We start from the raw sequence: 18966 nt of genomic DNA on the forward strand, positions 1-18966 counted from the left end.
CTGGACAGCATTACTCTATTAAGTTGTCAAACACTGAACCCTACCACCCTTCTTCCACTTCTCGAGGGGGGAAAGGAGGAGGAGGAGTAGAGTCTTGACTTGTCACCCCCGTGACCGCACAGGACACGCGGTCACCACTGAAAACACTGTTCTACAAGTTGAAGCCTTACCACCGGTGATGTCTACACAGGATGCAGAGCTGTAAGCACTTACTACAGCACGTAAATGGGCAGAGGGAAAAAGAGCCAACATTCATATGAACTCAAGATATGCTTTCAGCATTGCCCATGATTATGGTGTTATCTAGGACAGAGGATTCCTGATGGCTGCAGGAACACCTGTGAAAACTTGATTGATGCCTTGCTTCTCCCAACCCAAGTGACTATTCTGAGTAAAAGCACACGACAAAATGAACTCAAAAGAAGCTTAAGGCAATCATCGAGCCAATACAGCTGCCAAACAGACAGCTGGTGGTCCGCGGGAAGTGGACAGCAGGGTGGTAGAAGAAGACCACCCCGTGCTTACCTTACAGACTTTCCCAGTGGACAGAGTTTATCTAAAAGAACTACAGGAAACAGCAAGTCCGGATAAGAAGGAAAGCTGGAAACGGAGAGGAACAACTCTCAGAAATGGACTATTCGAGTGCAACAAGAAGCCTTGTCTACCCAGGAGTATGTACCCAGCCGTGGTGCAATGGGCACATGGAGCTGCCCACTTGACAAAGACTTTTATGAACTCTCTTATCAACAAGTGTTGCACCAAGAGTTACTCCACTGACCGACAGCTTCTGCAGATCATGCATTATCTGCACCAAATGTAACCCAGAATGCACAGAAGAAGCACCTGGCAAAAGCCCTATACCCCATTCCAGAGGATGCAAATTGATCATTCTCAAGTGCCAAGAAGTGACAGATTTGAAAACGCCCTAGTGGAAGTGGTCACGACTGCCAGGACCACAGCTAAGAAACTACTGAGTGAGATAGTATGTAGATTTGGGGTCCCAGAGGTGATATTGAGAGATCAGGGACCAGCCCTAACAACAACCCTTACTAAAGAGATTTGGGCAGCACTGGGGGTTCAGTTGGCACTACACATCCCATACCACCCTCAAAGTAGCGGGAAGGTAGAAAGGATGAATGGGACACTAAAAACAGGATGTTAAAGATGGCCCAAGAGACTAACATGAGTTGGCCAGACAGTTAGCCCATTGCCCTGTTCAGTGTCAGACACACCCCCAGGGGAAACATGCCCTATCCCCTTATGAAATTTTGTTTGGTTCAGCCCCCAGACTTGGTTGTTACTTTCCACAACAGTTACAGTTGCAGTCTGATGTGTTGACTAATTATGTAACCACATTATCACGAGAATTAACCTGAATGCATGTCCAGGTGTTTTCTTCCATTCCAGATCCTGAATCAGATACAGGAACACACCAACTACTGTCTGGAGATCCTTGAGCCAAGTTATGATGGTCCATTCCAAGTTTTGCTGACCACAGCCACCTCAGTCAAGTTGGCCAGGAAGAACACCTGAATGCACGCTTATCACTGCAGGAGAGCGTGTTTTCGGGTGCTGCATATCCTTTTTCTGTTTGATCTAGGGGGGAGGGGCCCAGGAGGTGGCCATCACAAAAATGATAACATAATTATGTTTTGGTGTAACTCTTCAGGTACACATGTGACCACCTTTACCTTAGATTACTGTGACATAGTACCTTGTCCGTTTGACCCTTCATGGTGATGCCATTGGTACAGTGATATCCCTGACGGTAAGGACATATATGTATGCCACACAGACAGTTACTGGGGACAGAGTTGTGGTTTCTGTGGGGGCCAGTGGGTTGGAACACAGGGCCAGACTGGGCGACCACAGAGTGCATTAGACAAAAAAGATGAAAATAGAAAGCCCCCATATCCTAACCAAAGATACCCCTGATACATGCACTGACCCAGCACACAGTCAGAGGAGGAAGCGAGCAGCTCTCTCCGGAAGCTTTGATCCTCATGTATACATACATGTCATAGGGGTTACAAGGGGGGTCCCTGATGAGTTTAAAGGCAGGGATCAGGTAAAAGCTGGTTTTGAGTCTTTGATCCCCATAACAACTGTCAGCAAGAATGTAGATTGAATTAACTACATGTCATGGTTATGCAATAGAGTTTGTCGATCAGCTTACCTGTCTCCATGTGTTCATCTCTAGAGACCAGCTGACCCTCACCTGACTGCTTTTGTAACCTCCCCTCTAAGCATGGCCCCACCCCAGGCCCTATCAGGGAACCCTATATTAACCTGTGCACTGCAAGCCAGCAGTGCTGATCAACCACTGTGTGTTAGCCTATGTGTGTACTTGCTATGTTTCCTACATCTGATTTCTGTTACCGACTTTGGCCTGTTCCCGGCCATCCCTGTCTGCCTGCGACCCTGATGTTCCAGCCAGCTCCCTCCTTCCTCTGCTCCTGTAGTCTACCGTGAGCGTGAGCTGTGAGAACCTGGGGGCCGCGACCTGGAGCCAGACTGCAGCGCAGTCCATCCTCACCACTAGAGGCTCTGGTGAACACCTGCTGGCTCTTAGACTCCGCGCCCTGGGGAATCTATGCTCTAGCTCCCAGTGGGATCTGTGTCAGTGATCCAGTAGACCTGATTCCTGAACCTCCCAGGGTACAATCCGCAGCAGTCAGCCGTAGGGTCTACTACCTTGCGGTGCACTCCTGATCCCAACGGTGTGCATCTGTCACCCAGCCTCTAGGTGACCTGACACTACACATATTATAACCAACAGAGATTTGTAAATTACTCTAAAGACGCCCTCCAGGGAATTGCTGACCAGCTAGCCCCCACTTCCTACATGACATTCCAGGACCTGATGGCCTTAGACATGGTGCTAGTGGGGAAAGGAGGTGTTTTGTAAAATCATAGGAAAAACCGGGAACCTGTTGTACATACATTCCTGATAATACTGGCCCAAATGGTAAGGTTACTTTAGCTATAAAGAAATTAGAAGATCTGTCACTAGAGTTGAAGAAGAACTCAGGTATCACAGACCCATGGGACCAATATTTTAGCTGGATGAGTGGGTGGCAGAAGGTGCTCGCCCAGATACGGGTAACGGTATTAATAATCCTGGTCCTTTTAGCCCTGATTATATGCTGTATTCTACCTTTTGTAAAAAAGTTAATGAGCAAGGCTGTAGACAATAGCACACCTACATTTCTCCACCAAGAAGAAGAGGACCTCCTTATGATGGAAGATGACAAACCCTTCACTCCTCTACAGTCACTCCCTGTCCATAATCTCACAATCCTATAGGGTTATAGGGATAGATAGCGCCTGACTGCACCTCTCCAGCTGTATCGAGGAGGGAAGTGAACAGTTGCTGCCCAATTCTATATACAGCCTAAAAGAGTTGCTGAGGAGAAGGGCCAGGCTAAAAAAGTAGGACCTTTAGTATTAGGGACAGAAAAGAGAAAATAGTCATTTTAGGGGGGATTGTGAAGGAATGTGATGTAGATAATAATAATAGTAATCTGAAAATGTCTATTTTCTTATGTGCATACATATTTTTCTCCTTACTCATTATATAAGTATACAGATTTGCTCTGTTCCTATATTTTCTCAAAATGGCGTGTACCCCCTACCTCCCACACACAGAAGAACGCGGAACTGGAGATAAGAACAAAGAGAGCCAAACCTCGTTATGAAAATTATCCATCTTCTTTTCTATCTTGACCAATGAGATGTACCTATTAGACTGACATAGCAATGACGTATTTGTGTGTATAAAACATTAACACCGCCTTGAATAAATGAGAAGTGTAACAGTAACGAAACTGAGCGTGTCTCAGTGTGTTTACTTTTATATGCATGCATATCTACACTTTTCAAATTAGAGACAGCAGCAGATAACCTTGAGCTCGATTGTAGCTCTTAATCATTTCCATAACACTACAAGCTAAACTAGTGCTACAGAACTGGGTTGTGTGCAACAATCTGTGGCTAAGCCATAGAGGTGAATGAATGGCGATTGTTGCTGGGGATCTTGTCACTGACATGAAATCAGCTTCAAGGTTAATTTGTCAAACCTTAATTGAGCAAGCTGAAGTCAGAAGCTGATTGGCTACCATGCACAGTTGCACCAGATTTTGCACTGTCCAGTTTAAGTAAATTCACCCCAATATTGACCATTCTTTGTCTCTAGACCCTGTGAAGGAATACTATATTTAGCATATATAGTCTTGAAAATAACCTTTTTATAAAGAATAACATGATACTGCAAGTTAAAATTACAACATTAACAAACATTTTATTGTTATCTGGCAGCGTGATATTAATATTAAGAGGTTACCAGTCAGTGTACTCATTAGTATGACAAAGAGTAAGCCAGAACTGGCATTATTTCACTGGTTAATTCCTCTGGGAGTAAGGAGACTGTCGTGATAATTGTCTGTGTTAAGCCCAGCAACCTGTAAATAAACACACATACATCAAGTTCTGATCACCACCCCATCAAACTAAGTGCAGTATAACTATGATAATGTAACAATAATGCATTTATGGCCTAAATCAAGCCATCTTTACAGTTAGAAATGATTTATTAAGAAAACTGTCAAGTCTGTGAATTCTAGGCACTGACGCCTGTATTCTACTGTAGAGGTAAGTGTTACAATGATCATGTATATGAAGTAACTGCTGGTAGGTACACTAAAACTAGCTACAGACATGAGATTATGGTCTGTTCTGACCACTGTGCACACTCTTATATGAGTCTATGGCGGAGGTGGGGGGAGAATGGGCAGACACCCACCTCTAACCTAAAGGCCGTACACATGATATGAAAATCGGATGGAAAAATTTGTACGACGAGCTGTCTGACGATTTTGGATCGTTAGTATGGTGCTTTCGACAGGCGACTTCACTTTTTCGTCAGACAAAAGCCGGATGTGTGGACTATAACATTTTTATCGCATGTGAACTCAACATATGATTTTTGTTTCATTAGTACGATTTTTGCATGAAAAAAATCGTAAGAGCAAGACTACGCATGCTCAGGAATGAAAGAATACATACAAAACTATTCAACACATTACGTCACTTCTGAAGTTGTATTCTGTCATTCGAAAATTTTCGTAAATTTGTGAGTAACTTCTTCACTTTCAACATGAGACTAGCATGCCACAAAAAACAGACGCTCGATCGTCCGAAAATCTGATCGTGTGTACGAGGCTTTAGGCTTCATGTACATTAGTGCCTATGCCCTTGTGTATCTGGGAAGCACAGGTGCAGCATCTATCTCCGCTGCTAGCAGCCTTTCAATATCTATGATAATCTATATTTACGTCAGGGGTACTCGTTAAGGGACATAACACAGAATTCCATGCTCAGATTAAGGGTCTGGTAAGGCTTTTGGGGGGACTCCACACATTTTTGGTAGTTCCCTTAAAAGTTATACCAGACCTGAAAGGTGTGATATGGCTTTTTAGGGGGGTCCCCCTCACATTTTTTGTGTGGTTTCCCCTAAAAGTCATACCAGACCTAAAGCGCCTGGGTTTAACCTTTGGAGGGGACCCCACACATTTTTTGGGGGGAGGTGGGGTTCCAGTCAGACCAGACCTAAAGGTCCTGGGTCACACAGTCCCCCATAGAGTTAGGAAACACAAACAGGGAACACATTTAACCCCTTGTTAAGCCAGGGTCATTAGTACGATGTCAGTGCATATTTTTAGCACTGATCACTGTAATAATGTCACTGGTTTCCAAAAAAGTGTCAAAAACGTCAGTTAGGTGTCCAATCTGTCCGCCGTAATCCCGCTACAAATCGCTAATCACCGCCATTACTAGTAAAAAAAAAAAACAGGGAACACATTTAACCCCTTGTTAAGCCAGGGTCATTAGTACGATGTCAGTGCATATTTTTAGCACTGATCACTGTAATAATGTCACTGGTTTCCAAAAAAGTGTCAAAAACGTCAGTTAGGTGTCCAATCTGTCCGCCGTAATCCCGCTACAAATCGCTAATCACCGCCATTACTAGTTAAAAAAAAAAAAAAAAAAAAAAAAAAATCTATAAAAATGCCATAAATCTATCCCCTATTTTGTAGACGCTATAACTTTTGCGCAAACCTTTTAAAATACGCTTATTGGGATTTTATTTACCAAATATATGTAGAAGAATACATATTGGCCTAAACTTATGAATAAATTCATTTTTTTATATATTTTTTTTGGATATGTATTATAGCAGAAAGTAAAAAATATTTTTTTTTTCAAAATTGGCAGTGTTTTTTTGTTTATAGCTTAATAAAAACCGCAGAGGTGATCAAATAGAACCAAAAGAAAGCTCTATTTGTGGGGGGAAAAAAGTATGTCAATTTTGTTTGGGTACAACGTCGCACGACCGCGCAATTGTCAGTAATGCAGTGTCGTATCGCAAAAAATGGCCTAATCATTAAGGGGGTAAATCCTTCCAGGGCTGAAGTGGTTAAAGGGATGAGGTGGCAACCCTACTCCCATCATATGATATGTCTGTGTTAGTGCAAACCAACTATACAGAAAGTCATGGACTGAAGACCTGACTTTTTCATACCTATAGCTGAATGAGTGTTGCCGACTATAGCAATACAACATTTTTGTTTGTCTTAAAAGGTTTATGTTTAATGCGAGAACCTGTTCAAATATATAAGATGCGTATAACTCATAATGGTTAGTTTACACCCTTACCACGTTTGCAAATATGCTGGTAAAAGTGGCTCTTGTCTTGACCCATCAAATGTAGAAAGTGCAGTCTTCACAGACTTAAAGTTTGTTTCAATGTCTCTCTTTAAAACGTCTAGATAGAGACACCCATTAAAATAACTGAGTACTTTCTAGGAAAGAGAATAAAAAACAATATACTATGACTGATGCAATGTATCAAGACTGCTAAACAACAGACTTACAAACTTCTATTATGTTGCAAAACACCATTTGAGTAGTCTATGATCCTGTATCTCTTCCACAGATGGAGGACAATAATGTTGGATGTGACATTTATAAACAGCAGGAGGGCAGGGGATGGTCGGCCTCAAGGCAGAACTAAACTCACTGCATATAAAAAGAAAATAACATTCCTGCTTTTATGAATAATTTCTTGCCATCATTTTTTTATATTGAAAAGTATGCAGTTTATATACATTACTTTTTATTCCTATGTCATTTACATTTTCATACAAAACCTATTTTAGTTGCTTTTAATTTTTCCAAAGCAGGAAAAACTAAAAACATGAAGATGATGGTTCTATTCAAATTAATAGTACTTAAATCAACATTCATTTCAAAAGTAAATTAATATGCATTAAAGTGTTTGTTAACCCCAAAAAAATTACAGATCCTGGTCCCTTAAAGCAGATTACACAGCACAATGCTTGTTCTGTGTAATCTGCCCCCCTCTAAACTGTAAAAAACCTCCCTGATCCCTCCACTTCTTGTGTCCCCCTCTCTGCACTGACCACGAAAATCAGGGCTGCTGAGCCCTGACCACCATGGTCAGAGTACGGCCCTTACCATCCGCAACTGTCCTCTCTGTTCTCATCTCTCCACCTCACCCGCTCCTTCCTGCCTGTCATCTCTGTGTCTGAAAAATCCAGCCCCTCTATAATAGGTAGGCATAGCAAACTGTATAAATCTTTTATACAAACGAGGCTAGTAAATACCGATAGTGCGATCTTCAGGCCAGCCACATGACTCTTGGACGGTTTCCAGGGCTACTGCAGGAGGGGCTGAGCAGCCATGTGATCTCCCCGGCTGCCTTCAGAGGGAGATCTTGGCCCCTCCTGCAGAAGCCATCTATCGGAGCTGTACAGCGGCCGCAAGTCATGTGACCGGCCTGAAGAAAGCTCTAAACAAGTATTTACAAGCCTCGTTTTTAGAAAAGACAGGTACAGTGTGCTATGCCAGGCTCTAATAGAGGAGCTGGCATAGACTTCATAATATGGATTAACAAACACTTTGTTTTGTGTGAATGCACCCCAACATTCACCCATTAGCTCCTATTATACTTTTCAAAATTCAGCCCTGGGTTTTAAATCTTTCCACAAGGATAAAAATATGAGATTCCTAATTTCTTGTTTGAGTTGTTAAGGGGAATATTTGTTAAAAAAAAAAATTGCAGAGCTTATTGTCCTGTGCAAATAGGGGCAAAAATTTATTTTATTTGGCTCTTTTCTCGCTAGTTCAAATGTTATTTATTCATAATAGATTGCTTCAGGAAAATACCAGTTTATGGCCACTAGATGGAGCATACAATCATAGTAAATAAGTATTTATTTCCTTTGTATCTGCTCCAGCTATTGACCATAATGCTGTATTTTACTTAATCGTGATATTCTGTAGGAATAAATAACATTTGATATGGAGAGAAAATAGCCTAGTTCCATTTGATTTTGCCCACATTCTCAAAGGGAGAATTTACATGTAGTTACACAGAACAAATAGCTCTTTTTATTAACACACCCCTTGGTGTGAAAAACATGCTGTTGTTAGTATGCTATACATTTAAATCCCTTAGGGGGGAAAAAACAGGAAAATAAAATGTATAATATTTGCACAACAGCATATACTGTATGAAGGAGGCTGAAAGTTTGCCTATTTAACTTGTTTAAAGATTTTGCATTGTACATCGTAGGGATTTTAACAAACTATAGCAGATAGCTACCCTTTGTTGCTTTGAAGGAATAGCTGTTGGTATTACCATGCCCTTTGCTGACTGATCCTGAATGGGAGGGTCTGGTTCATTATAATTAGCTTGTAACATCTCAGTGTTATAATGAGAAAAGCTGCAGAGTCTGCATCCCTTTAGAAGTAAGGCTCCATTCCCGCCTGAGAGTATTGATTTACTGGTGTTTTTCGGGCATTTCTTTTTTTCTTTAAGCTTTTTTAAAGCATTTTGGAAGTGCATTACAAGCATTTTACAGCTTCAGACATTTTTGTTTAGCCAATGGCGGGTCCCGGGGGGGGGGGGGGGAGAGGACTTTAGGGACGGAGAACTGCTACTTGAGCATTTTACTAGCATTTTTCTGCTAAAGTCAGGTGTTTCTATTGAAGTCTATGGGGCCAAAAACACCTATAATCTGCCAAAAAGGAGCTTGTGTACTTTTTTGAGCTTCAGGCATTTTGCTTCAGGCGACAGAATGCTCATATGTGAACAGGGACCATTGAAATGATTTTGCTTGTTGGGCGTTTTGGAGCTACAGAACTGTGCGTTTTACAAGCAGAAAATTGCTCAGGTGCGAACGGGGCCTAATTAACTCTTATGGGGTATCTCGCCAAAACTGAAATTCCTATTGCAGAGGTGCTTAAAATTTAACTTGTATCTTAGCACAGACTTCTGTGAAAATCAGTGAGTCAATCACACATGCAAGAAATTACATTTCTGGGCATGTTGTGTACAGAAGTCCTCCGGGTTGCAATGTTACATTGCATTTTACGGAAAATGACAGCACTGCAGATTGAAAAGGAAATGTCATTTTTAATAAAGTTAAATTACAACACAACTTGTGTCGCAATTGTTTAACCCTTTAGCGCCGACCATACGCATACATGCGGCCTCGGCTTTAGGGGGTTATAACGAGATGATGAATGCAGCTGCAGGCATCATTCTGGAACCGTTTTTTAGAGCAGGCGGTCGACTCTTCAGGGATAACAACCGACGTCCCCCCTTCCAGCCGTCTTCCGCCACTCTTCCCGAGTCTCCCGTCCCACCGGGAGACCCGATACATGAGCCGGCACTCCCGCCGGCTAGAGTGAGACTGGAAGGAAGCCATTTCTATGTGTAAACACGGAAGCGACGTCACAACGTCACTTCCGGGTTAACTTGGCTGACAATGGCGGCTAAAAAAATGACAGTATTCAGAATCACTGTTTTTGGCGATCTGAATACTTTGAAGTGCAAAGGAGGGATTTCAGGTCTTTTAGACCCCCGATCCCTCTGTAATGAGTACCTGTCACGACCGATGTTTACATTCCTTGTGACAGCAATAAAAGTGATAAATTTTTTTTTTTAAAAGACAATGTAAAAAAATAAAAATAAATTAAAAAATTGTTAAAGTGCCCCCGTCCCCGCGAGCTCGCGCAGCAAAGAAAACGTAAGTTGTGCCCGCATATGCAAATGTTGTTTAAATCACACATGTGAGGTATCACCGCGATTGTCGGAGTGAGAGCAATAATTCTAGCACTAGACCTCCTCTGTAACTCTAACCTGGTAACCGTTATTTTTTTTTAAAGCTTCGCCTATGGAGATTTTTAGGTACCGTCGTTTGGCGTCATTCCACAAGTGTACGCAATTTCAAAGCATGACATGTAAGGTATCTATTTACTTGGCATAACATCATCTTTCACATTATAAAAAAACTGGGCTAACTTTACTGTTTAGTTTTTTTTTTAATTCATGAAAGTATCTTTTTTCCCAAAAAATTGCGTTTGAAAGACCGCTGCGCAAATACAGTGTGACATAAAATATTGCAATGATCGCCATTTTATTCTCTACTAAAAATATATATATATATGTATATATATATATATATATATATATATATATATATATATATATATATATATATATATAATGTTTGGGGGTTCTAAGTAATTTTCTAGCAAAAATTATGGATTTTAACTTGTAAGCAACAACAAGTTGCTTACATGGCATGAAAGGGATAAGCAATATTATTATTTTTATATTTGCTATATTCTTTTCCCTCTATGTGGAGTAACCCTTTAAGTATACTACTAAATGTATTCAGTCATACTAGCCCAGATTTCAAAACGGGTTGACAAATCTAAGGTGGGAGTTAAATGGCAATAGGCATGCTTGCTAAGCTACTTACATAGAGCACTGACAACTGATGGGCTACATATTTATGGCTTCCTAGATGCTTCACATCATCTTCCAGCTGTTGGCTCAAAACCAGAAGCTGATTAAGTTTTCCTATATGAGCAAAGTAATCTGTGTGAGTAAAAACAGAATTAGAGGCAATAAGTCCAGAAAGTTTAGTGACATAAAAATACAACCCGTATGATCCAGGGACAAGTCTATGATGAATTATTCATGTGTAATGATATTATTCTGATACTATATTGTTATTTGGGAAATTAGATGTCTATTTGCAATATTTTGAAAAAGGAAATTCATGTTGTGTTCTACTGCATCTCACCATCCATCGGAGGTCTCTCCAAAATATCAACAGGCCTTTCATATATGATGTATACTTCCACCCTTGGAAAAAGGAGAGATAAACCTGAAGTGTCCAGATATTCCTGCAGTAGACAAGGAGATGTGGGCATTAACTTTACGGTATTGAAATGAAACAAAATATTATTTTTATTATTACTTTTTATAATATTAGTATTAAAAGGATACTATGTGAAAAATACATCATGCATAGTGATGTGCCTTCTGCTGGAAGCATTAGGTTCAAGTTTGTTTGTGGACTGCATACCCAAATTTGCTATTGTCCTGGACTGCATGAACACGTGTTGGACAGATTTTAGTTAGAAGGGGTTCTATCAGTGGTGGCCCGGTCATAAGGGGCGTAGGGGCGCCAGCACCCCTAATCCATGCGCCCGGCCCCTAATCTCCATGCAGGGCGCCGGACGCATATATTTCCATGTGGGATCTTTTTTTGAAGCACATGATTAGAGCCTGAGGCTCTAATTGGTATCAAAAAGGGTGGGCTCAAGGTGTAAGCACTGCGCCCTGAGCCCACCCAGTTGTGTCACATTAGCTAATTAATATTAGGGGTGGAGCAACAGCCTCTTCCAGGAGCCCTACCCCTGATCCAGCACCAACACCACCACCTCGTCATCGTCCTCCTCCCAGCACCTCTACCGCAGCAACAGCGAGGGGAGGCCGCCCGGAGCCAAGCAACAGCATCAAGCCGGGGGCTCCCCTAAACACCTGCTCATCATGATTGACAGCTAAGGATAAGGTAAGGCCATGGATCGCCCCCTTCCCATCCGGGAGGGGTAGTACGAGTGAGGGGGCCAGGTTTGTTTGCCGCCCCCCCCCCCAAAAAAATAAAAATAGAGCACCAGCCGCCACTGGGTTCTATTTATAATTGTCATCAATAAAAGCCAAACTTAATCCACAAAATTTTTTTTTTTACTTTGGATGAAATCCAAATCAGGGAGGGACACTTTATTGTCCCCATTACAGGAAGAGAGGGGAAATAACTACAGTTACCAATCAGAGGTTACTGGTGAAAAGTAATAAAATGAAAGTTAAGCCTCGTACGCACGATCGGACTGTTGGCAGACAAAGCGTCAGACTTTTGTCCGAAGCGTGTGTGCCGTGAACTTGCCTTGCATACAAATGGTACACAATTCTCGGCCAACAGACACGAACGTAGTTACGTACTACGTGGAATTTCAGCTCTTGAGCGCCACCCTTTGGGCGCCTTCTGCTCATGGTTGGTGAGCATTGATTCCGAGCATGCGTGTTTGTACTTTGGACTTTTGTGTGACGGACTTGTGTACACACGATAGGAAAATCTGACAACAGACTGTTGTCCGCCGAAAATTTACTAGCCTGCCATCCAACATTTGTTGGCGGAAAGTTGGATAACAATTGTCTGATGAGCGTACTAACGGTCGGATTTTAGGCCAACAGTCTGTCATCACACAATTCCATGACGAAAATCCGATCGTGTGTACAAGGCTTTAGACAATGCAATTTTCTCTCCTTCAACCACGAGTTGCACAATTTCCCCATCAACACAGTCAGTGTTAAAGGAGGAATGCCTCATGCTGCGCAATTGTATTTCGACAGCGGAAGGTTTCCATGCCTGTAGAATATGATGATCACTGCTGGCGGCTTTAGCCACCAGCAGTGATCATACGAAAACAACCTGACAGGCTAGTTGTACTGAAGTCAATCGATAGATAAACTTCAGTAAAACCAGCCTGTCCATAGATTAATCAAAATCTGTCCGATTCCTGCTGAATTGGATGAATTTTGATCTGTCTATGGTCGACTTTAGACTCGGAATGCTTATTCTCTTGAGATAATAAACTCCATTACATTTTAATTCTGAAATGTTTTCAGGAATTTACTACACAGGACAGTTGTTTTTTTTTTCTTTTCATACTACTGCAGTCAGAGAAATAAGCCAGCAATGATATAAGTAGCAATATCAGTGTTCAGTCAGAAACATTTCTTTGTAGTCTATTCAGTTAAGCATTACCTCTAGACACGGTGTTGGTTCAGGTAAGTGGGTCAAACACTCTTTCATTCTTTCAAGAAGTTCTGAACCTAAAAATTAGCAGGCAAGGATTATTCATTTATAATATATTTAGTTTGTACATTCCAAAAACAGGAATAGGCAGCTGCGGTTTTACAGCAACCTGACCACCTAAACACACAAATGCATCCACTCAGGGTTGTATACATTAACTAGTCAAGACACCTACCTTTGCGGCTATGTAAAAAAAATGTATTGGCATGTCAAATTCAGCAGGCAGTGTCATCAAATGCAACCCATTCAAAAATAGGGCTGCGCCACAACTGCCCTGGATGTGGCTGCAGTGCTTGGGCAATTTGAGATATAATAGAGGCATGCAGAGGTGAGGTGACATATCGCCTGTCAAACGTCCTTTAAAAAGCAATCCACCAGAGTGGAAGCAATATTAGGCTGGCCATAGACAGATCAAATTTTAATCAGTGCGTGTTCTTCCACAATCGACAGAATTCGATCATCTGACTTCTGTCAAAGGAGCATGCTGGAAAACTTTTGTTGATCGGTGGCTGCAGCTGTTAATCAGTGGGGTTGATTTGCTAAAACTAAAGAGTGCAAAATCTGGTGCAGCTCTGCCAAAGCTTAATTGAACAATCAGAAAGCCGAGTTCCAGTCATTATTTTGTTTGGTAAAAGTCAGCAGCTACAAAAAGTGTAGCTGCTGACTTTAAATAAACAGCCACTCACCTATCCCACGGTCTAGCATTTACCAGCACTTACTAGCACATTTCTAGCACTTACCAGCGCTTTATTCTCCGTGTCCTCCCTTGGCGGCGGCGCCATCTCTACTGTGGGCTCCCGGCTGTGACAGCTTGCGGCTTCACAGCTGGGTACCCGCTGCGCATGCACGAGTGGCGCTGCGCTCTGTGACTGGTCCCGAAGTCTTCTAGGACCTTTCATGTGTCCCAGAAGACTTTGGGAGGGAGAGCTTCCCCTTCTGATTGCCTAAGGTGACCGGAACGGAAGTGGGAGCGGTTACCAGTCAAAATCGGGTACCTGCTCCCCTCCTCCTCCCCAAAAGCTCAGTTTCACTTTTGGGTGGAACTCCGCTTGAAGTTAGAAGCTGATTGGCTACCATGCACAGCTGCAGCAGATTTTGCACTTTGCAGTTTAAGTAAATCAACCCCATAGTGTATTCTGGCTGTAGCGATTCCCGCTATCAGAATACAATGTCCCAGAGGGGGGATTCCTCCATCCAGCTTGTTTGTGTGGATGGAAGAATCCCAGTGGCTGAATGAAAAAAAGAACTGCCTGTCAATGGCCAGCTTTTGTTGCACATGCAAATGAGCCCGAAGGGAATATTCTAAAACAAAGGCAAGCAGCCTGAAATGTATGTTAAAGCGGAGCTCCACCCAAAAGTGGAAGTTCCACTTTAAACACTCCTTACCCCCTTCTATGCCACATTTGGCATGTCATTTTTTTGGTGGGGAGCAGGTACCTAGTTTTAACAGGTACCTGCTTGGGCCACCTTGAGCGGCTTGAGCGGAAGTTCTCTTCTCCCCCTCTCTCCCTGCAATCTGCTGGGACACGTCACAGGTCCTAGAAGATTGCCGACCATTGAGGAGGCGCAGTGCGACTCGGGCATGCACAGTGCGCACCCGGCTGTGAAGCCACAAACTGTCACAGTCGGGTGCCCACACTTGCAATGCTGGTGCCGGGGAGAGATGAGGGAAAAGGCCGAGAGTTTGGGTGGCCACATCTCTGGATTGAGGGACACTTTTTGTAGCTGCTGACTTTTAATAAACTCAAAAATGGCTGGAACTCGCCCCCGATCCTCTTCTTCTTTTAGGTCCCCGCTGGTGGTCCTGGCTCCTCCCTTCTGCTGAGTGCCCTTAATAGCAAGGGTCTTGCTATGGGGGCACTCAAGCAGGCTCATTACCAAGCCATGCTCCTGTAAATAAACATTGTCCATTCACACACAGAGCATAGCTTCACCCCCCCCCCCTCACTCGCTCCTCATTAGCTCACTGGCTGTGATTGACAGTAGCGGGAGCTAATGGCTGCTGTGTGAGCCAATAAGGAGAGAGACACCCGGGAGAGCAGCTGCTCTCATGCACATTTGTATTGAGATGGGGCTCAGGTAAGTATAATAGGGGGCTGCACCCATAAGGTTTTTTACCCTAAGGCACAGAATGCATTAAGGTAAAAAACCTTCTGCCTTTAGAATCACTTTAAGTAGTGGTTGTGTATGAATTACATTTGGAGAATGAGGATATTCTTTAGCCCTCATGCACACTTGAGCTCAAAAACGACTGTTTTAAAGGTGTTTGACTTTTTTTTTTCTGCCTCTAAATGCCCTTCCATGTGTAGCCTATGCGTTCATGCACACATAGGCGTTTACAGGAGTTTAGTGGCAGAAGTGCTTAGAGGCAGGAAAAAAATACATCACTTGTGCGTTCAAGACAGACACGTTTTGGGAAAAAAATGCCTTATGCGCATCTAAACGCACCTAAGCGCTAGGTGCATTTCGTGCTTCATTTCATGGGTCAAAATAAATTAATATTCTGGCCAATGTAATGAATAAACACGCAAGTGCTTGATGTGCCTAAATGCACCTAACAGTGTTTACAAGAGCCCCAGTGTGCATAAGGCCTTATGCCCTGTACACACGACCAGTTTTCCCGTCGGAATAAACTCTGAAGGTTTATCCGACGGAGTCCCGACGGAATTCCGCTCAAGCTGTCTTGCATACACATGGTCACACCAAATTCTGACCGTCCAGAATGCGGTGACGTACAACGCGTACAACGGGACTAGAAAATGGAAGTTCAATAGCCAGTAGCCAATAGCTTCCATCTCGTACTTTCCTCAGAGTATGCGTCATTTTTGGTACATCAGAACAGCGTACAGACGAGCGGTTTTCCTGATAGGAATTGGTTCCGTCTGAAAAATTTAGAACACGTTCTATTGCTAGGCCCATCAGAATTTTTGACGTAAAAAGTCCAATGAGGCACACACACGATCGAAATATATGATGAAAAGCTCCTGTCAGACTTTTTCTGTCGGACATTCCGCTCGTGTGTACACGGCATAATGCCCCGTACACACGGTCGGATTTTCCGATGGAAAATGTCCGATCGGAGCGTGTTGTTGGAAATTCCGACCGTGTGTGGGCTCCATCGGACATTTTCCATCGGATTTTCCGACACACAAAGTTGGAGAGCAGGAGATAAAATTTTCCGACAACAAAATCCGTTGTCAGAAATTCCGATCGTGTGTACACAAATCCGACGGACAAAGTGCCACGCATGCTCAGAATAAAGAGATGAAAGCTATTGGCCACTGCCCCGTTTATAGTCCCGACATACGTGTTTTACGTCACCGCGTATAGAACGATCGGATTTTCCGACAACTTTGTGTGACCGTGTGTATGCAAGACAAGTTTGAGCCAACATCCGTCGGAAAAAATCCTAGGATTTTGTTGTCGGAATGTCCGAACAAAGTCCGACCGTGTGTACGGGGCATAAGTGTTGCTTTAAATATTCATTCCCGTTTTCTATATAGAAAAGATAACAGTTGATTTTCTCACATGCTGAAACATTTCCAATAATAAGAAGCATTTATTATCTGCCTGAAGGGAACCCCTACATTTGAGGTCACGTGTGGACAAGCTAAGCTGACAATACATGCATTGTAGGCACATTCTTTTTCTTACAGTGGTCCTTTATATTGGGATATGTGTATACATACATTATACAATTTTCTTATTCAATTTCCTTTAGATTTACCTTCAACTATGTAGTGCAAGGGCCTTCCTAATTGCATACAAATTGAAAGTGTTTAGGTTTGACCTCATATTATATGGTTTTTGTAAATCTAAAAGAAAACTGTATAAGAAAATTGTATAGTGTATGGTTTGCCTAAGGTAACAAGCCCTTTCCTGAAATGTTCCTTATTACCTGTAGCTTACTCAGAGATACACCTGACTCCAGAACTGTTGCTTCAAGAAACATTACCCTTTCTGTTGATAATTACAAACCTTTCATAAAAGTATCAGATTTGTAAATTTAAACTCACCCAGTGTGTGAAATATGTCTGATTCTTCAAAGCTTACGTCATCTGCAACTTGCTCTTGAAGCTGGTTAGAAAAATATGCAGTGTTACTTTACCTAGAAATGAAATGTTTCTATAACATCTAGTTCATTAATCTGTTTTGAGAAAGGTTATAATTTGCGTAAAAAAAAGATTTGTTAGTAGGACGTTAAACCAACTAATCTTTTCTTTTGTTTGCTCTATGACCTGTCATGTTTCGAGTTATCTTTAGCAACCCAAATTGTGGCTGTTAAGCTGGATATACACTAGTAGAATTTTTGCCCAAATGTTTTTGTTTTAATAATGTTCGTTCGATTTTCTAATCGTTAGTGGGGTCAAATTGATATGGGTTTTCAACCACAATTACAAGAAAATTTCTCAAACAAACAAATTTCTAACAGTCTATGTGGTTTTCGTTTGGAAAATTGCATTGATTTCAAAATCAAATGTTAAAAGACAAAAAGTTTTTAGGTACTTTCGAATGACAGTACAAAGTACTTGTCCAGGGTAATATCAGTGATTTTGTGGGTCAGTTTATCAATATCTTCCCAATAATGATTGTATTTTACCACTCTTCTTATTACACAGCAAGTCTGTGGGTTTTCTTTGACCCAAGCCTTTCTCAAACTTTTTACTCTAGAGCAACCTAAAAATAATATTAGGCCCCAGGGAACCCCTTCTAAAACCAATCTATCATAGGTCATTGGAAACCATGTCCTTTACATTGGTGAACAGTGGGAAGCGTGCCCCCTTTACAGGTAGCTAAAAAGATCACTGGTTTCATGCCGCTGGCTCTGCCAAGTGACGTTGGCCCTGGAACTATGCAGGCATTATCAAAGTTTGGAGTTCAATCATTCACAGCTTAAAGTGGAACTTTAAGAGAATGGGCTATAGAATTAAGATTGTTGGACAGGGATTTTTAATGAAGAAGAGACATGCTTTGTCTTTTCTGCGTTAAAGCTACTTACCGGCCTGTCCGCTCTTGTACAGTGAGCCGCGCATACGCACTGCTCACTGTACAAATTTTAAAAATGCTGAATCTGACTAAACTGCCACGCATGCGGGAGAGTGACATCATCCCCACCCGGTCAAAGACAGTGGCTGGTGATCAAGATCCGGAAGCCGCCCACTTCTGGATCAGTGGCTGGGTAGGGAGCTTGGGGATGCCACATCGTTGGAGGAAAGGTGAGTATTGTTACGCTTTAAGGAACTTCTAGAAAACTCTGGAGGAACTCAATGGTTCTGTGGAACTATGGTTGAGAATTTCTAATGGATCAGCTTAGAACCATAACTGTGGGCTTCTATACATATCACAGCCATTTAACTATGCATGATAAAATACTGTAAGTCTGAATAAGTCCACTCATTAAAACAGTTATCTTTTTCTCCTATAGGTGTTAGATATTAAATCAGACATAACTCACCTGCTCTACTTCACCTCGGATGACAATATCAAGCTGTGAAGATAGTGAAAACATCTCCAGAGCTACCTGCTTACAGCTCATTTGTATTGGCCACAAAGGTTTCTTCACATTGACGGTTACTATGAAATGAGCAAAAGATGCCAATAAAAACATATACAGTAAAACCTTGGTTTGAGAGTAACATAAATCATGACTTGATATACAAGCAATGTTTTGATATACAAGTAGCGTCATGTCACAACTGAGTATTAA

General features: G+C 42.1%; 1 protein-coding gene across 3 annotated transcripts in view; it reads right to left on the reverse strand.

The window, feature by feature from the left end:
* Positions 1-4274: 4274 nt before the first annotated feature.
* The window catches only part of LOC141127802 (uncharacterized), a 32689-nt gene continuing 17997 nt past the window's right edge, over positions 4275-18966 (reverse strand). For 2 of the 3 annotated variants that reach the window (XM_073614592.1, XM_073614593.1), the window contains 7 exons: positions 18715-18833; positions 17276-17336; positions 13209-13276; positions 11181-11283; positions 10854-10972; positions 6715-6860; positions 4275-4460 (listed from right to left, as the gene is read on the reverse strand). In XM_073614592.1, the coding sequence (XP_073470693.1) occupies positions 4358-4460; positions 6715-6860; positions 10854-10972; positions 11181-11283; positions 13209-13276; positions 17276-17336; positions 18715-18833 (719 nt within the window). In that variant the 3' untranslated portion in view covers positions 4275-4357. The remainder of the gene's footprint in view (positions 4461-6714; positions 6861-10853; positions 10973-11180; positions 11284-13208; positions 13277-17275; positions 17337-18714; positions 18834-18966) is intronic. The other variant, XM_073614594.1, reaches the window with a different exon arrangement.

This window comes from Aquarana catesbeiana, linkage group LG02 (assembly GCF_042186555.1).
Source record: "Aquarana catesbeiana isolate 2022-GZ linkage group LG02, ASM4218655v1, whole genome shotgun sequence".
NCBI lineage: Eukaryota > Metazoa > Chordata > Amphibia > Anura > Ranidae > Aquarana > Aquarana catesbeiana.